Source organism: Ornithodoros turicata, chromosome 5 (assembly GCF_037126465.1).
Source record: "Ornithodoros turicata isolate Travis chromosome 5, ASM3712646v1, whole genome shotgun sequence".
Taxonomy (NCBI): domain Eukaryota; kingdom Metazoa; phylum Arthropoda; class Arachnida; order Ixodida; family Argasidae; genus Ornithodoros; species Ornithodoros turicata.
This window is the reverse complement of record NC_088205.1, coordinates 77,105,893-77,126,407: the sequence shown is the minus strand read 5'-3', so window position 1 is coordinate 77,126,407 and position 20,515 is coordinate 77,105,893. Positions and strand designations below refer to the sequence as shown.

At 44.6% G+C, this 20,515-nt stretch overlaps 1 protein-coding gene across 4 annotated transcripts in view; it reads left to right on the top strand.

Annotated features, from left to right (window-relative positions):
• The window catches only part of LOC135394869 (uncharacterized), a 287,749-nt gene that overhangs the window by 135,175 nt on the left and 132,059 nt on the right, over positions 1 to 20,515 (top strand). For 3 of the 4 annotated variants that reach the window (XM_064625904.1, XM_064625903.1, XM_064625905.1), the window contains exon 4: positions 6,835 to 6,890. The exons of the other annotated variant lie outside the window; for it this stretch is intronic. In XM_064625904.1, the coding sequence (XP_064481974.1) occupies positions 6,835 to 6,890 (56 nt within the window). The remainder of the gene's footprint in view (positions 1 to 6,834; positions 6,891 to 20,515) is intronic. 4 annotated transcript variants of the gene reach the window in all.

The following is a 20,515-nucleotide window of genomic DNA, read 5'->3' as shown; positions in this document are numbered from 1 at the left end:
TATGGTGATAGTGTGTCGCCTGGGTGTAGAAAGGGAGTGTTTGTTTTTGTTCAAAAGTAAATATATACAACAACAGGGAACAGGAAGTTACATTACAAAAGTGCATGCCCTGGATTTACAACACGTCTACCATCTGGTAATGCATGCAGATTTAGAAGATCTGTTGAGATAGTGCTTAAATTTCTTAAAACACGTTGCTCCTCATTGCAAGACAGAACAAATACATGATAGTGCTCATCATACTCAACTGTAGTTAATGTTTGTATGAGAAAAATGGTATCAGAGTTAATAACATGTATGCAATCTCAATGAACACGGGTAAGTCCTCCTCGGAAGATTCTTTTGCAAGCCAACGGCAAATGTGTTATCATTATCAACTGCACTTATCACATAGACTATAGATTCTGCGTGAATATCACGGTCCTGAATGTAACTCTGAATTTATTCTGGGGCATGTTGAAGTGGTATCTCCTTGGAACCAGCAGTAGATGTGGCATTTCTCATGAAGGGCTGCGGCCACACATACATTTGATAGAATTGATGTCTTCTTGCTAATGAAAGGGTTATGTTCTTAATATGTCGATTTTTTTCTAGCAACATCTTAAAAATGCTCGAAACGCGAACGCCTTCGAAACAAGAACAACCATACAGATAGGAAAGGACCAAACATCCTGATGAGTCGCGGATAATGAACAACATAATGCATTTTACAGGGGTTAGATATTTAAGGGTACAGCACTGCAAAACCTTGAAGAAATATGCAGCGAATAAATGCAGCTTCTAAGTAATGAACATGCATATGGTGGAGGTGCCTGCTCATTAGAAGGTCTACAGTTACACGAAAAGCTATATACAGCTGCCATGCTTCATTGCCATGCACACCTGCCACGCCATACATGATTGTCTGTATGTTGGCTGTGCATGTTTACACACATATTTAGTCACCTGATGTGCAGACATATATGGACCTCAATGTGATTATACGCAATATGCTGGTAATTGTGAAAACACAGTTACCAGCATATTGCCACAAACCCAACAGTTTTATCCGGTGTTACACCCTTTACACCCCAATTGCCATGAGGGTGTTAAAATACACCTTAAAAGGTGACGCCATGAACATTTTGATTTACACCCTTTAAGGTGTAAAACGATTTAGAGTGTATACTGCGTTTAAAAAGCTGGGGTATTGTAGGTTAAAGAACTGTAGGGCATTGTCAGTTATTTCTTACGTTGACGGGAAAAGCAGTATACTCTCAAACTCGAAGTACTTGCTGTAACCTCGTCTATGGACAAGCGCAAACGGGACCGCTGTCGTTCGTGGACAACACAGTGGAGGAGGATGTGTTGCGTTTCGGCAAACGTGCCACAGAAGGGACAGTTCGGTGAGCTATTTTTCATCTCCGCGGGCAGCGACAGCGTCTGCGTCCGTTAACCCGTATCCTGCAGTGTACCTCTTTGTCCTGGAGTGCATTGGAAGATGAACACGCCCAAAACCAAATAGAGATGCATGTTTCGAGCAGCTCAAGCGGCTGAAAATTTGAAGTTTCGACAATACCTTGTATGAATTTGCTATTCCTGGACGGAGCTATACTGAAACCATCGCGAGCAGACAAAGAGGGATACCCGTTCAATACATACATTAATAGCTATATGAGAAAATAGCTGTGCGGCGAAACAGGAATATCTAGCTACGCGTAACACCTGTCACATCCACAAAGGCGCCGGTAAAAAACGTGACGCGAAACTCGGGCGCCGTGTTCACACTTAATTAAACCTTGCAACACTTCCGGACACCCTGTATTGTCACGAGTACACTGGTTTTATAAGGTATTAAATTGTATCTACTGAAAATAGTAACAGCTCACAATAGCTACTATAGCTTGACGTGTGCTTACAGTTGCAGCGTCCTAAGGCAAAAATAAACACACACACACACGCACGCTCGCTCGCGCTGTCTCTCTCTCTCTCTCACTCACTCACTCACTCACTCTCTGTCTCAACTGTAGGCCCGTTCATCATCATCATCATCATCATCATCATCATCATCATCATCTTGTACTTGGTGTGGCACACAGCCGGAGGCGATAGGTCTGTTCATTTCGAGAACGTTTCTCTGTTGCTTATCGAGTTTGAATCCGGGCGTCGGCTGTAGTATCTGGGTGTTTTCCTCAGACGCTTCACGACAAATGTTGCCACAGTTCCCTGTGAAGTCGGCCCAGGACGTCTGATCTCCATTGCGATAGTGGTGACGTTGTCCGCCTGGGCGTGGCCGACTACACTCTTAAAAATGAACTTCACCGCATACCATGCTCCTAACCAACCATCGACTCGAATGATATCGCTATGTGCCCCTGATTTGCCCACCATCACCACCACCAAGTATATCTTGTTCAACCACCGTTAATCTGTGCAGGAATTATTCCCACGGTCAGCCCCTCACCATAACTTTGTCTCCAAACAAGACATGATATATCAAGATCCTGGAAGAAAACGACGACGGGCGTACTACTTTATAAATGCTCCATTTCACAAAAAAGTCACAAGAAGTCACAAAAAAGTCACAAAAAGGTCACAGGAGCTTTAAAGAGCTTAAAATAAATTTGTTGTTGTCGTTGTCTCCATTTCACCTCTGATCCTTCAGAAGGTGCCGCCTCACGAGGTTCTTAATAACCTATCTTTAGCTGTCACAACATACTTTGTATCGAAACTATGGAACTGCTCATCTATAAGAGTTTCACTAGTACCGAAGGAAAGAAAGATATCATCGTGCCGTTTCGTTCGTGGGATCAAATGATTTAACTCATGCGCTCCAGCACAACTTTGATAGGGAGCTGTGCGAAAGAAAAGTAAGACAACACTGCACGTACCCGATAAACGAAATAGTTGAAAAAAAAAAGAAAAGGAATGCAAACTCATACGAGCGTACGTAACAGCTCGTGCGTGAGATATTATACGATGAAGATTTCCCAGTTCAGACGTTTATTTTGAACGGCTGGATGATGTAAGATAGCATGACACCAACGGGGAGGCTGTGAGACATTTTTGGCCCGGCTTCTGTTGGGGGAAGAATGAAACCGTATTCGTGTTTGCCGAACATATTTCCGATATAAGTAAGTAACTCAAGTAATTTTAAGTTACCTTGAACAATTACGGTATCGCGGCTATTCGCAAAAGGGCTTTTTTTTCCGGACAGCCTGCTGTGATCGTTCGGCGTATCGACTTTTCCGACAGAGGAACAACCTTACAGGGTAGCCTGGGCAAGGTAGCTACATTTAAAGATCTGTTGACGATACTTTACATCATCTAGAAAATTTACATTTACGTTGCCTTTTCCTATCAAAAGAACGAACACTACATTTACGGTTATATTACTACACGGCTTCGCCCCCTATCGTCGAATTTGGTGCACAGTACCATGATTTCCCTTATGACTACGCTCCGCTTCTGTTGTATCCCTCGAACTGGAACATGATCCTGTATATGGCTCCAAGCATTCCAAACGCCAACGGAATAAAGTGTATGCATTAGCAGCGACAAGCGCTGCACACCGGAGCTTTATTCCCTTTTTCAGTTGGAAATATTCCTAACGGATAACGGAAATATTTCTCTTATGCAATTTCTAGACGAAGCGCTGGATTCAAAAATGCTTCTACTTACAGCATCGCAAAGTCGTTATTGAAACTAGGGGGGGGGGGGGATATGTTTAATGCAAAGTAAGAAGAAGGAAAGGGAAAGGTTAGCCTGAAACTAGATTGTTTTACCTAGCTTCGCTTTACTGCAACTCAGACGCACGTAACGACCAGTCGGTTTCACTTCAATATTCTATTTCTCCCTTTTTTCCCCAAATCAAAAGCATCTCCCATAGCGTGTCTTCCCAATTTTATTACTATTTTCCTGTCTGTCGTGAACTTTTTTGAAGACGGGTCCCCGTACGTTATTATGAGACAAACAAAAAAGGAAAGAGAATATGTTTCCAGGCCTGCTTACGCTTTCAAAAGGATTAAGAAACAGAGGTAAAACGAAAGGAAGAAAAAATGTTTCGTACGGTTCTACAGAGCCTGTAAGGTTTCATACGATCGTTCACCTGCACACATCATCGTAAATGCGGAATTTAAATCTCATGCAGGGGAGAGGGGTACAACAGAATGGAGATAACACACGTTTCGAAACCCGAAGAGATCTCGCAATTTGCATGTTCTGTACTACAAAGGAAAACGACAGAACACGATCCCTCGTCGAAGCATGCCGGTAAGCTTATATCGTGCAAGCTCTGGGAATGCATGGAAGCTGGAGTGGAATGTCCTTTCGTAGTTTTTGTTATCCTATAAAATGTAATGATTAAGGAGACTCGACGGCATTGCCAGACATAGCGGCGATGAGGAAACTTCACTGCGTGGCACACGCGTACTGCGGTGATGCACGCGACGCAGTTTTGCTGCACACGCGTAACTAGAATCCATCTGCCGAACTTGACGACATTGCTTTGGAGCATTGCGGTGAAGCACAAAAAGCAAGGAGTCGATTGTAAAGCGCAGAGAAAATTGAGCGTTCATCATTGAAAGCTGCTGTGCAGAAATTGCCGGGAAAGAAAATTGCCGTGAGGGTTGAGTTTGCGTCGCGCCATATATTCTGTACTGGAACTCGTTCCGAATAGAATGGAAGCTAGTTGGACAGATGCTGAACATAAACCGCCTCTTCGCTCATAATATACGTGAACATTCGGAAATGGAGAAATACGTCAATTAGTTTCGTTAATTATGAGTCCCGCGATCTGTTCAACAACGTTTCCTCGCATTAATTACTGTGGCAGAGACGCCGAATTGCAGATAATTATTTTTATTCGATCGGTATGAATTAAAAAGTACTACGCTGACCACATACAATCATATTGAAGTCGTATTTGAAAATGTCACGTATTTGAGAGGAAATTTCCAAATTTAGCAACCAGATAAGCGACGTTCTTTAAGAAGGCTTCCGTCCTTGCTGAGAATAAAGTATAGAAATAAGACGGCATCAATGAATTATATTTAGTTTTTCCCGGAGACTTCAAACGAAAACAGAAACTGAAGCCATCTACATTTATTCAGAGACAAGCTTTCGCCCAGAGCCTGGTTTTCTTCAGGTATGGATGAACAATCATACCTGTGGAAACATAGGCTCTGAGCGAAAGCTTTTGTCTTAATAAATGCAGATTGCTTCAGTGGTATTTTCTGTTTTCGTTTGCCAGCGGTATAATTGACGTGGACTCCATTTTATTAATTCTGGATATTTCTTCATTAAAGAGAATAGAAATGCATGCGCTAAATAAGGAATTAGGGCATCCTAGGAAAAAAAAAGCCGGCTTAATTTGTTTCGAGCGCAAGAAATTACGCAGGCTTTATTTTCTAAGTTTAGCACCGATTGAACGCAGGCGTACGCAAAGCCTGTGCGAGAATATATAAATCACCTTAACATTTACTTTCAACATTCATTGAAGATGTGTTGCGCAGAGAAAAAAAAAATACAGTGGAAGTGTGTTGAAACTAACAATATGTCTGTAGTCTCGAATACATTTATGTCTGAGGAAAAAAAGTTAACGGTCATTCATTCAAAACTGTAATCTGTTACGGAGTCAATACAAGGCACAAAGTATTACCTTTGTGGTCGTCCAACACAGTCGGAGCCCGGCGACTTCGTCATCGCTGAAGACGACAGGCTCCTGTCGTTGCTGTGGAAAACGGCGGTTGCGGGTGCCAGCCACCCAGAACGAGACCGCATTGCCAGGACCTTTAACCCGATACCCCCGAGTAGAAGCAAGATAATACCGCGAACATTTCGTAGACAAGCAAAATAAATATTCTATTCAGATAAACCGTCCGGCACAACGCTTCTACCTGCTGGAAACACATGACGACAACCACAGGACGGCCGCGGAGGATGTTTTAAACTTGTAGCACATAGGCCTAAATAGGCGAGGAGGAGATGAACGGGGTAGAGGAAGGGTAGAGCACGATGCGATGTGAACCGTTCTCCAAGTGTTCGTTAAATATAATGAGGACGACTTATGAATTGACGGAGGCCAATACGCACACAACCAGACATGCGCGGACGTGCCTCAGCTGAGTCTGGATCAACATTTTCTTGTTGAGTCGCACAAATTTCGTCCCCATCTCAAGACATAAAACTCCGGCTTGATGATCGAACCAGAACTGGGAGTGCGTTTTCGAGTCAGCAGATTTCATCTACGCAGGACAGCTGGTAGAGAAACTTCAAAGAAACAACAACACAACAGAGACGACTAGCTTGCGTCGAGTTTTGTGTGCAAGCACGCTAACGCTTTTATTAAAGTAAAAAAAAAAACTGACTAGTAAAGAGTTTCCTTTGGTCCACACAAGCAGACGCGCTTGTCTTCTACTGTGTCACCCCGAGTTCATTTTATCTGCACCAGGTATTGCTCGCTGCCGCCATTGTCGGACCAGCATAACGAACGAGTAAGTGTACAAGCGTGACTTAGTAGACGCCTGACATTTGAGTGATTGCATAGCAAAATATTTGACGACGGATATTTCAACGTGCGCGCTCGTTTCAAGATTTTTTAAACATAGAAGGGCTTGCAACGAGGATTGTCTGACATTTCGCTATCTCACCTTTGCCCGAAAACCCCTAATTAAAAAAGTAATTAATGAAATTTACGTAATTAGTCATCTTACGTACTCTGTTGCGGAAGGGAACAAAGAATACGTTGCGTATAAAAAAAAGTGCCCTCTTTGTCAAAGGGAATGTTTGAAAATTACCCTGCTGGTACGTGTCTCAGCATGTCAAAGCATGCCTTTTGATTCATTCTACCCCCAGGGACTAGCACTCGAATACTGCGCACTGGACAGCGGATAGGCCGAGAAATAATAATGGTAAGTGCTTTCAGAACTAATTGCCTGTGCGTGTTAACGCAAACTTTTTCTTTCTGGGTTCAGCTTGTATTCATGAGTCCGCTGTAAACTTCCTAAAACTGTATAACAATAAAATTCAACTCATAATTAATTACATCATCACCCTTTGTCATCGCCACACGAAATAAAAAATGGAGCGATAAAAACTAAACTTGTCTTGCGCTTTGTACTTTATGTACATTTGAAGTATGGTACTTTGTACTATACTTAAGGTACGAATGATGCCAGCTACACTCTTAGAAATGAACTTCACCGCATAGCACGCTCCTAGCCAACCATAATCTCCAATGATATCGTTATCAGCCCTGATATGTTGAAAACGGGAGGCGTACGCCTTTTTGGTGACAATTATGAACAGCATAAGTGTCACAAAAAAGGCGTACGCCCCCCACTTTCAACAAATCAGGGCAGATAACGATATCATTCGAGATGATAGTTGGCTAGGAGCGTGCTATGCGGTGAAGTTCATTTTTAAGAGTGCACCCTTCCTTGCGCCTGTCCCGTCTTCTCTTCTTCTGTAATGTCTTTTCGCGCTTTGTTTTTTACTTTTACACCCTTCCTTGTCGCAGGGGTTGGTAGCTGGGGTCTGGACACCAAAGGAAACAATCCAATTCATTCAACCAGTCATCAAGGCACTGCTTTCTTGGTCACTTCTCGATTATTGGAACCCACAAATGCGGAGTTTTTCAGACAAATCCGGATTGCTTCAAATTTTACCGGCGTGCGTTTATCGCAATTTTTTTAATAAATCTGAAACCCGGAACCCTAGTTGTCGGTAACGGGCGCATGCAGGAGCTTTTCGCGGCGCCTTGAAAAACATTGCGTTGTAAGTAGCGGCTGAAAGTTTCCAAGAGGAAAGTTTGCTAACCGCATACCAAAGCGTAAAAGAGATTAACGATGAAAGTCACTGAAAAGGTTAGCCAGCTGTAGGACTCGAACCCACATCTTCTGGATTGCCGGTACAGGGCTCTACCAATTGAGCTAAGCTAACACGCCTTCTCAGCGACTTCCGGGGTGTGTCATCTGAAGGGACAAATCAGCCACACTCTCTCGCTCACCCTCCTTTCACTCTTACATTTCTGCTCACTCACACACACATTCATACGACGGGATCGACGCAGGCGGCAACTGACGAACATGAAAGAATTGATGTTCTGAACTGAACTGCTGAGGCTTTGTATGTACCTGTCCCTTCTATGTTGTTCCAGCCTCAGAACATCAGTTCTTTCATGTTCTTTCACGTAAAAGAGAGTTTATCCCCGTTAGGAGCTTTGAATTCGGCATCTGTTCCGGTTCAGAATTGAACTATGAAAATCAGTGTCTGGCATGCTTTTATCGAGGCGTACCTGTTGTGAATACGTTTGCATTTTTCAAAGTCCGTCTGGCGCCACCGTGATAGTGCTTCATGTTTGATCAAGCGTTAGCAGAGGGGTTACAGTCATCAATAAGGGAAGTGAAACAGCTTGTTCGACATGATTAATGCATTTTCGGTCTTACGATTGATTTTCAGATCCTGAGCCGCCGTCTGAGTTCTCTGTCCCTGAATATATATATATATATATATATATATATATATCTTTGATTTTAATAATTGTATTTTAGTTAGTATCTATTTATATTGTTCGTGCGAGCATTTTAAATAGTTGTTACATAAGTTCATTTAATTAAATAGCGTTTTCGCTTCAGTACTTTAGACTGATGCATACCTGCTATGCAAAGCGCAGACTCCGTACAACTGAAGCGACATAACCGTGGTGCGGACGACAGTGTAATCTACACACGGAAGGGAGTCGCGGCACTCCCGCTTGTCTTGTAGTTACCTTAATGTCCTGTAATGACTTATAACGTTCGTAATGGCCTGTGATTATCCTAATGTCCTGCATAATGCGGTGAATGTGTTTCCAATAAATTTGACGACACAGACACCCGCAATTTATACAGGAATGAAAGGCTGTGAGGCGTCTGTGTTTTAAAGTTTGCGGTAGGCAGCCTACTTTAATTAGACAAGCTCTGCACGCTGCCTTGAGTGACGTCATCGCTCACAATGCATTCGATATCAATCGGAAGAAACGACCTCATTCTCTGCAGACTCTTCGCCGCTGCGCATATAGGTCCCATGTGGTAAACATGCTGTATATACAAGCTATATAACATATATATAGATATATAGTTCAAACATATATTCAAGCATATATATAGCTATATAACATATAAACATGCTATATATACAAGCCGGATAGCTGTGGCTGGCAGCGTGGACACTATGTCCGGCAGGAAAGAAAATTTAAAGAGTAAACGAAGCAGCGTGGAACTATTTATTCATTTGATCAGCAACAAATACGTCCTACGTTGAGAGCCCATATCAGGAATTGAGGGGTTACACGTGCGAGTCATTAGAAGATAATGTTATTTTTCTCGCTCCTGTGGCACGTGTATTAGACATTGTGGATCATCATGAGATGGCCTTTACTATCCAAGTGACGTCACCATGACGTAACACACACGAACGTCCCCTTGCAGGTCTAATGATCGCGTGGTGTGCACGCTGTCGCGCGTTGCACAAACCTCTGCAGAGTTAAACATCCACAAGCGTGCTCCATTTACGTGAACTTATTCTTTTTTTCTGTTTTTTTTTCATGGAGCAGGCATGCAGTGGTGTCGTTTTTGTGTGTGTTTATTTTTCCGTTGTGTTGTTGTTGTTGTTGTTGTTTTGTTTTTTCGTCTGCAGTAGTGCCTGTAGGCGCGTTGGTGGCTGATCAACTCTACAGCGAGTAGCGCACAATAGTAACAACAAAAAATATCGTTTTGCAACGAAGTGTTAAGCCACCCGACACACGCTAATTACCGAGCTGCGCGGCCGAACTTTTTTCAGTTTTAGGACTGGAGCTCAAGTCACTGCGCGTCACCTGCTTGCTTTCGCAAGCTGCCTGCACAAACGCCAATCTTCAATAGCGTCATATTAACGTGACCTTTAACGGATGGAATTACCTGAACTACGACGTACACTGCCGCGCGGCACTTTTTCTTTTTTATTCTCACGTCACACCACACGTTAAACAACGTTTACTGGCGTGCAAGGGTCGCGTTTCTTGTTTTTTTAATATCTATAGGAGTCGGCTTCCATTTTTTTTTACCTGAAACTATTTTCGCAAAATTGCCGAGACAAATTGACAAAGTAATGAGAAATGAGTAGAAGACAGGATGTCTGTGCGCTCACTGCCTGATTTCTAATTTACAACATCGAAAACGCAACACTATTCATATTATATGAACGCGATGATGAAATGCTTTGACGTTGAATAACAATTGCATTTCTAAGCCAGTGAAATATAAGTGTGCGCTCTCGCGGAAAGGGTTGCAGCGTCCCACTTTTTGCTACACTATTGTTACAGCTCTTGCACGTCCACGTAACTGTAAACGTTACTTCGGACAATGCAATGGACAATGCGGCTCGGTGCAAGCTCTAACACAGCGCGAAATGTCGAACGACATGAGATGGCTTACGTGCCTGGACAGCTTTGCTCTTCTTGGATCTTACACAAAATTCATATTATTTTATTTAACTGCGTAAGTAGCAAAGATTCCAAAGATTCTGTGTATTGGTCGCCGCAGAAATTGCCTATCAAGTGTGGCTTAATATGTGCAGGATTGTTCATGGAGGTGATTGTTGGAGCAAGCCGAAATTTAGAAATATTCTGAGCTATTATGTCCGCATGTGGCTTGGGAGGGAAAAGTTACGTTTGGAGCCGCAAAATTTCTTCAAACAGTGGCAGTGCAAAGGCTTCAGGGTGGTGGACGGGATCATCTAGTTCCACTTCAGTGAGTAAGTAGGAATGAAATCATGTTTCCCGAGCATTTGAAAGCTTTCTAGGGGAGGGAATTGGTAACATATGCGGGATGGTTTAAATGTGAAGCACAGTGGTGTTGGCACTCCTCGATAGTATACGATGGGATGCTGCACTTCAGTGCGATAGCAATGTGGCAACGTTTTAGAACTTGTCTCAGTTGTTTCCCCGTATTATGTATTCTGTGATTCGATTCAGTGTTCCTGACGGATGCTGCTAAAAATTAACAAAAAAGCAGCGGACCCTGGCTTTTTTTCTCTCTCTCTCTCTCTTTTTGGGCGTTGTTCTACGCGGTTGGTTCGCGTGACCCTGGCTGTAATTGGTTTTCCTCCAGGGCTCTTCATTTGTTTTTCCTCCGCATTTTTTAACCTTCGAAGTAATCAGGTGGACCTCGAGCATGATCCACGTGTCCGCCCTCTGACAATTACACGGGCCCCGTTTCGTTTGGTTCATCTGGAAAATTGGAACTTTCTCTCTCTATATATATATTTTTCTTTCTTTCAGTTTTTCTTCTACCGCGGTACGCTGTTTCGGGATAATTACCGTGCGTTCTTTGCAAAAAAATATGTCGTCATTTAAGTTTGTTATCAGAGAAAGAAGACGTATCAAGGCGGTGGTGGTGGTGATGGCGAGAGGGCTTGCCATTGTCGGCTTCACAGAGGTTGGCAAAGTCACGACTGACGCCCTGGGGAATGTGCGTCCTGGGCCGACTTCTAAGGGAACTGTGCCGACATACGTCTGAAAGCGTCTGAGGAAAACCCAGGAAAAACCCCAGACAGCACAGCCGGCACCGGGATTAGAACCCGGGTACCTCCCAGTCTCGACATGACACTGATGACACAGCGCGTCTGATGTTGAGGACATTAATGCAGGACACATCGCACCAATAGGGCGTGAAGTCAAACAAAATACCTGTCTGTCCGTCCTGGTGGCTGTCTCCTGTAAAGCGTGCTTTCACTGCTCTGGTCCGCTGTTCGCAGGAGAAGCAACCCGGCTGTATCTTTCCCCGGTCCTTGTAGTGAAACGTGATGGCGATGATAAACAGAGTGTTTTAGTAGATCGTACGCAGAGGCGATAGCGTACGTAACGGATAGCGTTGGTGGTTCTGCGCACTGCGCGAAGCTCTCTTTCTGTTATGGCCGTGCGCAGAAACATCAACGCTATCCCTTACGTACGCAAAGGTGATAGCGTACGATGTACTAAAGCTCTCTGACGATGAGAATGAGAACAAACGGGGACGTATATCGCTACAGGGCTGGGTAGGCTACCTTGTGATGGGATTATAGCGAAGCTGGTCTTTCGGTTCTGCTCGAGTACACACTTTGAAGGACTGTAACGCATTGCCCCAAGCAGCACAATGTACTGAAAGTCGAGTGCAATAGGGGTGGACGGTATGTGTCTTATCAATGTTCTTTAGTTTCATGAGTCTGTTCAAGGCCTTCCACCTACCCGTCCACCCCTATTGCACCCGACTTTCAGTACATTTTGCTGCTTGGGGCAGTTCAAACTGAAGACCATAAGGGAGGGGGCAAGACGGTGGCGACCAAGCAAAGAGACGGATGTCCTAGCCCGTGTAGAGTACACTTTTTAAAATGAACTTCACCGCATAGCACGCTCCTAGCCATCAATAATGTCGAATGATATCGTTATCTGCCCCGATTTGAAAAGGCGAGCGCCTCCCGTTTTCAACAGATCAGGGCAGATGACAATATCGTTCGACATTATGGTTGGCTAGGAGCGTGGTATGCGGCGAAGTTCACTTTTAAGAGTGTGCGCCATAACACGATCGCAAGCCCATGTACTCTATGCACAGTTTTCGAGCCAGCCTCGCTCCCAGCGCCTTCCAGCAAGGAGGAAAGCAGTACCATGGTGAAAGCATACGGCAAGTGTTTCTCTGGCATGTGCGGTAAATAGTTTTCAACATGCTCCCCCGGTTGCAAGTAAGAGGAGGGAACAAGCCTTGGAAAGTTTTTGACAAACATGTTCAATGTGAGGCCTCCACTGGAGATGCTCGTCAATAATTACACCAAGGTATTTAACTTCATCACCTTGCTGGTTTCCCGTGAATGGTAAGCTTAAATGTGAAGTTTTGTAATTTAGACCAAGTGCTATTAAAGACAGTCGCGCAAGTTTTATCTATCTTTAACGTGAGTTTGTTGGACCAAAACCATTCATTAATATATTGTAAATTATTCAGCACACGATCGAATTTGTGCGACACTTGTGCCAGGTATAAAGAAACTCGTATCATCAGCGTACTTTACACACGTAGAATTTTTAAGGCCGCTCGGAAGATCGTTGATATATAAAGAAAATAATATTGGCCCCAAAACGGAGCCCTGTGGTACTCCTATTGATATACATCGAGGCTGGGATATATAGCATTGTTGAGTACGACTACCTGTGTACGTGAAGACAGGTAACTGCTAAAAACTGTAGGGCGTGACCACGGAAGCCATACCACTCCATTTTTGTCAGCAGGATTTCGTGGTTCACCGTATCGAAGGCTTTTTCAAGTCTATAAAGAAGCCAGCAACCAAAAGGTTGTCGTTTAACGCGTTATTAATGAATTCAGTGGCAATTACCATTCTGCAGACGCATATTTGGTTGGGATGAGTGAAGAGCCGTCTGCAAAATTTTTAGGCGACATTATCAACGCAATAGGCATATCGTGGTGGTGGTGGTGGTGGTAGGGCTTGCCGTTGTCGGCCTCACGTATGTGGGCAACGTCACGACTCACGCCCTGGGGGAATGTGCGTCCTGGGCCGACTTCTAAGGGAACTGTGCCGACATATGTCTGAAAGCGTCTGAGGAAAACCCAGGAAAAACCCCAGACAGCACAGCCGGCACCGGGATTCGAACCCGGGTACCTCCCAGTCTCGACGTGACATGGCCAGCACGCTAACCACTGAGCCACGGGAGCTGGTAGGCATATCGTTCAATACCACCTACCAACCAACCAACCAACCAATCAACCATCGATGCGGCGCAGAAATGTAGAGGCACTCCGTGGACAACGACGTTCGGATTTTCCTTCGGACCGCGCGCACGAGTGAGACTTCTTCTTCTGTAAAAGCAAACAAGAAACAAGAAAAAAAAATCTGGAAATCGAAACTCTCGAACTCGTCCAAGGTAGACACGTCGGAATAGACGCACGTACGAGTCAGCACGGACGATGGGTACCCGGAAACGCTTTCGGTCTGATTCCAGCGGCTCCACCGGGACTTACACACAACGCTCCAGTTCCGTCCGCAGCGGATATCTTCTCTCGGCAGACGTCGGCGTTTCACTCTGACAGAAAGAACACGAGCCGAATGGGGAAAAAGAAGAAAATCGCGCCAACGAGCAAACTCGACGGCGTTCTCTCCGACGCGCTGGGATTACCTTTGGGAAAGAAGGAATCATACGTGCCGTTCTTCCCGAACGAAGGTTTATTGGGTAACCAGGGCGCCTTTTAAAAGAGATTATGGCGAGCTAAGAACGGAAGAACAGTAGGCGTTCGTTGAATAACGAGGTTAAAAACACCAAAGAGGATATCGTCGCCTAGATACGGCAACTATTTGCGGCGCTGCTAAGTTGGCAGCTTTTGCATAACGGCGCTGACGTCAGTGTGCACCGCTTCGGTGTACCTGTGCGGTAGTCCATTTTGATAAGACGTGTGGCGTAGGAGTTCGAGTAGGGCATAATTCTTCGTCTAGTCTTGAAACGTTTTGCTCTGCAATTAAGGATTAAGGGTATTGTGAGTCTTATTCGGGGTTGGCGCACGCGAAATCTGCAAATGCGCGCAACTTTTCTTGGATAAAAGTGGGATGTCTAAACGTTTAGACGAGATCTCACGTTTTGGAGGATGCTTTTTGTAACCCAGTCTCTATACCATGGAGTGTGTTCGGGCAATAAAAACTAGGTGTGCAACTCCTCTGTAGAGTGTCGTAAAACCTATAGTGAAAAGGTCACAGTGCTCTGTGCAAAATTTTATCTATCATCTCGCTGGATTCAGAGTTTTGTGCTGCCGACGCTGAGGATTTGATTGGTATGCTAAGGCAGGCTCTTTCAGTTCTTCTTAGTCTGTTATTGACGTCTGAGGAATTCTTAGGCGCTGCTGCATAGCAGGTGTTATTTGGAAGAGAGTTCTATTACACCGTGACTGGGGGATTTATCACTATGACGACCTTACGTAGGCGTGTACTCGAATTTCGCATTCGTTTTGTGACTATTGTGAGGCTGGAACACACGCACACACACACACACAAACGGACGAACACGACATAAGCCTTGAAGTGCCTATGAACGTGAAAGACTGAAATATGGCAATCGTCGAAAAAGCTTGTCGCTGTCTGGCCTCTTCGGCGACAGCCATATTTCCATCTAGCCATTTGTAAATACCGAGTAGCGTTTCCTAAACCCACAGTGCGAACACGAGATCCGTAAGTATCTCAAAAGAAAGTCTGTGGTTTCACGCATAGCAGCCAACTTTTGAAGAAACTAGTGGAGGCTGCGAATAATCCTACAAATTACTTATAGAAAGCAGCACAAGTTAGTAAATATACAAGGTGCGATATGATGATGTCACGTTGAACGAACTACCGAGAAAACGTGACGTAGGTCCGCACAGGTTGCAGCGTAGCAACGTTAGGTGCCACGTCGTCGTATCCTAAGATAAGTCCTACTAACTACAGATGTTCCTGTCTCTGTCGTTGCACTGGTTATCCTGACCAACGTAGCCTTGCAGGAGCCAGGGTTATTTTGTTACCTTCCAAGCTACAGGGTTAGTCTAGCAAACGTTACACATTTTGATCGCATCGTTAAAATAGAAGACGGGGTTCATCCAACACCAAACTTTGCAGACTGGTAGCCATTTGTCTGAAGTTTTGTTGGAATTTTTTCTGAGTATTATGGGCCTGTAGAAGAAAAATTAAAAATCAAGCATAATCTCGCCCCATGCATTTTCAATGGCCTATCTCACTCAAAAGCCGCCATTTTCTGCTCTGTGCGCTTCAGTTTCATTTCACCACACACAGGTGGCAGTAGCATACAGAACAAGACTGGAACGAGACAATTGGTGCATAACGTCAGAATCGGCATGTGACATCGTTGTAGGCAGCGCTACCTGTGGAAAGTGATGTGAATGTGAAGCAGACACAAGAAAAAATGGCGGTGTTTGTGTGGGATAGGCCATTGAAAATGCATGGGGCGAGATTTTGCTTGATTTTTAATTTTCTTTCTACATGACCATAGCGCTTAAAAAAAATTGGAATGAAACTTCAGATAAATGGCTATTAGTCTGCAAAGTTTGGTGTTGGATGAACCCTGTCTTTTATTTTTACGATGCGATCAAAATGTGTAACGTTTGCTAGAATAACCCTGTAGATCGATTACGTTGCAGTTGCAACGAAGTGTGCGTAGGTGTAATTAGAGGCTGCAGAATGTCTCCACGAATAAGCCACTCCCACCGCTGACGCAGCTAGCAATTTAAGTGTCATTCGGTAATACATTTCGTACTTAATTTTTTTCCTCCTCACTAAATTAAAATGTGTCCCCAACTTCACACCACATTCCCCTCTTGAATTTAGCGCCTTTCTCATACGTTCATTTAATCTAATAAGGTTATAGAGAACACATTAATCAGTGTAACGCACTCATGAAGCTGCTGATTTAACTACAACTTTAACCTGCTGATTTAACTACACTGAGGGGCCCGACGAAGAGAATGGTATCAAAAGCGGGACAAGGCGATACCGTTGACATGGAGCTTATCCGAGAAAGAATGGTTAAGAAAGACGAGTCATCATGTGTCAAGTAAACAAAAATAAGGCGTCATTTAATTTAAAAGGAACAAATCGGTCCCTCACACCGTTGAAATAAATATGTCTGGCACGGGCACTTGACCCCTAACAACTCTCCTGCGAGTCCTTCCGTTCGAAATCGACTTATTTCCGGAGTTCTTCGTATATATATATTTTTTTTTTTTACTTAACGGACGCCGCAGGAACTACACGGGAAGGAGCAACCGGAGAACCTGCTCATTGGCTCGTGCGACCTTTCCGTGGCATGTCGGCGTCCTCTCCCACACCTCTTCCTCACGCATTCTCTGCACTGGGACGCAAAGAATTCTGCAGAAGCACTTCTGCACTTTCCCACCCTCTCACGTGTGTTTCTTCGCGCGAATTTGAAACCGTGTGGATTCCAGACCACGATGCCTTTTCATACTTTCACTTTTCTAAGCTCTCCGCCCGAAGACACAAAAGTGGATTTTCCGAATCACCAGTGTGCCACATGCAGCTCTGTTTATCTTAATTCGTGGCGTGGCTTTATTGCGCCGCGCAGGCGCAGAATAAAATTTGGGCTTATTGCATTTCGGCTTCCAGGCAGGGTTTCTTTTTTCTTCTTCTTCTTCTCTTTTTTTTTTTTTCATAGCTCGAAGACAAAGACAGAGAAAGGTTTTGTACGACTTTGTGACTTTTTACTCTTTTCTTTCTATTTCCTTCTTTACGTTCGTGAGCACAGTAAAAGCATGTTTCATAGCAGTTTCCCCTTCCGCGGTGAACGCTATATCTAACGCGCAGCTCGAAACTTATCTCCCACTGTAACAGTTCATATCCACCCTTCCTACTAAAGCTAGGAACAAAAATGCCATCAGGGGAAAACACCGTATTCCGCCTTCTTCTTTCGTTACCTCGTATTTCAGGTGTCTCTTCTTGCTGTTCACCGAGGAAAGGAAAAAAAGAACCCCGAAACAAGAAGAAAGTGAAAAGTAACAGGGATTATTGCGTAAGCTGTTTTGGCTCTTAGCTTTTTTGAAAACCTGCTACGAAATTTAATCTTGAATATGTAGTGTTGTAAGGATTACAAAGTGGGAAAACTAGCGTGGAGGCTCCCGTCACAAAAGAATTGTTCCCTAGTTCCGGATTTCTCGTCTTTTACCAGCGTGCTTCTCTTGAGCATGTATTATTATTATTAAATGCTTTGCTTTAACGTTTGCTTTAACGTAACGAAAGTGACATTCCTGCTAGAGTCGCTCCGAGGAATTCTGAGAGAATTCATCATTGCAAAACAGCTGCACGGTTAAGTTTACGGCATCCCAACGAATACAATAATACCCCTGCCACACGGGCAGCTTTCAATGACTCTTGAATTCAATAATGATTGAACACGCGTTTGGCGCGACCAAGCGTGTAACGTGTGAACTTCGCAAAAAGCATTGGATACGATGCTCCCTTAAAGGTTCATACGTGTGTTACACCCTAGATGGCGCCACGCGCATGTTCAATGACGATTGGTTTCAATCATCATTGAAGGGTGCACGTGTGGCAGGGGTATAAGCTAGGGATGTGCCAACCGAATCCGCGAATTCTCGAATCTTTGGCAGGGACTCGATATTCGCGAATCTGCATCCCATTGCCCAAAACAGCGAGTCGAATCTTTGGAATCCACCAACCCCGTTTGTTTGTTTCTTTTTTTTTTTAAATCGGCGCCTCCAAGCCTGCTTGGCGGGCGGCCCCCCGGGCGCGCCAAGACCACAACATAAAGCTCCGATATTAGAAGTTTAAGAGTAACAAGGTTTTGCTTTGGTTGTTTCTTTATGGAGGGAATTCAGACTCCTGGTTTATGTATTTCCTGTAGTCGATGAACAACACGTTAAATAAGTTACACTTAGGAAGAAGTATATGATGGGCATATGTCTTCTCTTGAAATTTGTTTCTTTATTAAGCAAATATATCAAATTCTGCTTCAAAACACTTTTCAGTAGAAGAGTTTTTCCCATGGCTTTTTATACCCCTGTCACACGGGCAGTCTTCAATGATCATTGAAACCAATCGTCATTGAAAATTCGTGTAGCGCCACCTTGCGTGTAACGTGTCAAGCTGTCGGGGAACATTGAATCCAATACACTGTGGGAAGTTGACACGTCACACGCTTGGTGTCACTACACGTATTTTCAATGGTCATTGGTTTCAATTATCGTTGAAGACTGCCCGTGTGACAGGGTTATTAAACTCTCTTCGAAGAAAGGATTCGTGGATTCGCAGAACCTTCCTTGGATTCGGGTTCGGATTCGAGAAATCCTGGATTCGACCCATCTCTACAACAAGCCTGCCTTGTTTTATTCACGATCGCGACGTCGTTGCGTAATACCCCTGCCAAGCGGGAAGTCCTCAATGATCATTGAAACAAATGACCGTTGAACATTCGCGTAGCGCCACCTTATGTATAATGTGTCACCCTGTCAGGGAACATTGTATCCAAGGCTCGTTGAGAAGTTGACGCGTTAGACGCTTGGTGTGCCACGCGCATTTTCAACGGGCGTTGGTTTCAATCATCATTGAGGACTGCCCACGTGGCAGGGATATTAACCTTGATAGGTCTTCAAATGATCTTGACATTTCTTGTATGTAATCTATGGTTGTTAACAAGTTTTGTAGGAAACATTGGTGCAGAGGAGAATTGCACCCTCACTTCAGTTTGGTAGAAAGACAGTCCTAAAACAGAACTTCACCACATTACGTGGCCAGCGACAGCCCTGAATCATGTCGTTATCAGGCTCCAACAGCTCCCCATAGAGCCCATAGTTTGAGATAATTCACACAACCCTGGGCACACGACCAACGGTGGTAATGAAAGGGCTCGCCGTTGTCGGCCTCACAGAGGCGGGCAATGTCATGACTAACGCCCTTGGGGAATGTGCGTCCTGGGGCGACTTCTAAGGGAACTGTGCCGAGATATGCCTGAATGCGTCTGAGGAAAACCCAGGAAAAACCCCACACAGCACAGCCGGCATCGGGATTCGAAAACCCGGGTACCTCGCAGTCTCGACGTGACATGGCCAGCACGCTAACCACTGACACTGAGCCACGCGAGCTGTTACACGACCAATGAAATTGCGTCCTTGTGCACATTATGCGTACCAGTCGGGGAATCGACTTCTACTGGATTTCACGCCTGCCGCCGTTATTCGGTATTCGAAATAACTAAAGCGACTTTTGGCTAAAAGAAACATTTGTTTGACACAAAGCACTGGTTCAAAGATCTGATCCACGTGTTCACTGTGCATACAAAGCCCGCCGCGTTGCTGACACACTGTAACCAAGTTCGAACTTGAAGCAAAACGAAATGCCGAGCCTCTCTCCTGAGTGCGTACCATTTCATGATGAGCATCTTCTTTCGCTGCTTGCAGTGCATCGTGCGTTACAGCGAAGCGGAAAGCGCTTTTGCGGCACGTAACCCTGTCTTTGTTGTCAGTCCTCGAAATCCGACTGCGCCCGAACGGTGCTCTTCACGCTGCCACTCATGACAGCATTCCAGTTCCAGAGTTGGTAGACTGTTTGTGGGATAATAGTTGTGTCCAGAAACAGCACAACACGCGTAGAATCACTTTGACGCATAAATAAACCCGCGAACATATTTCTGCAAACCGTACTGTGGATTGACACCACCAGAACACGGAACACAAGAGGACAGCGTGCTATTTCGAAACTATGCTGAAACGGTCGAGACGCTGCACGCACATGCGCGCGTACAAAATGCGATTTCAAAACATTGTCGACCAATCGGAACGCGCACAGCCACCCGGCCAATGGGCTTGCGACGATGTGTCTGGGCGCAGTGGTGCATATTCTACAGCCGGAACGGCGGCTAGCTGAGGAAGACTGCCGTTATCACGCCTCTGTTGTAGAGAGCGCGGAAGGTACTCCTTTTTGTGACAATGAACATAAGTGTGGTGGTGGTGGTGGGACTGCTTGTTGT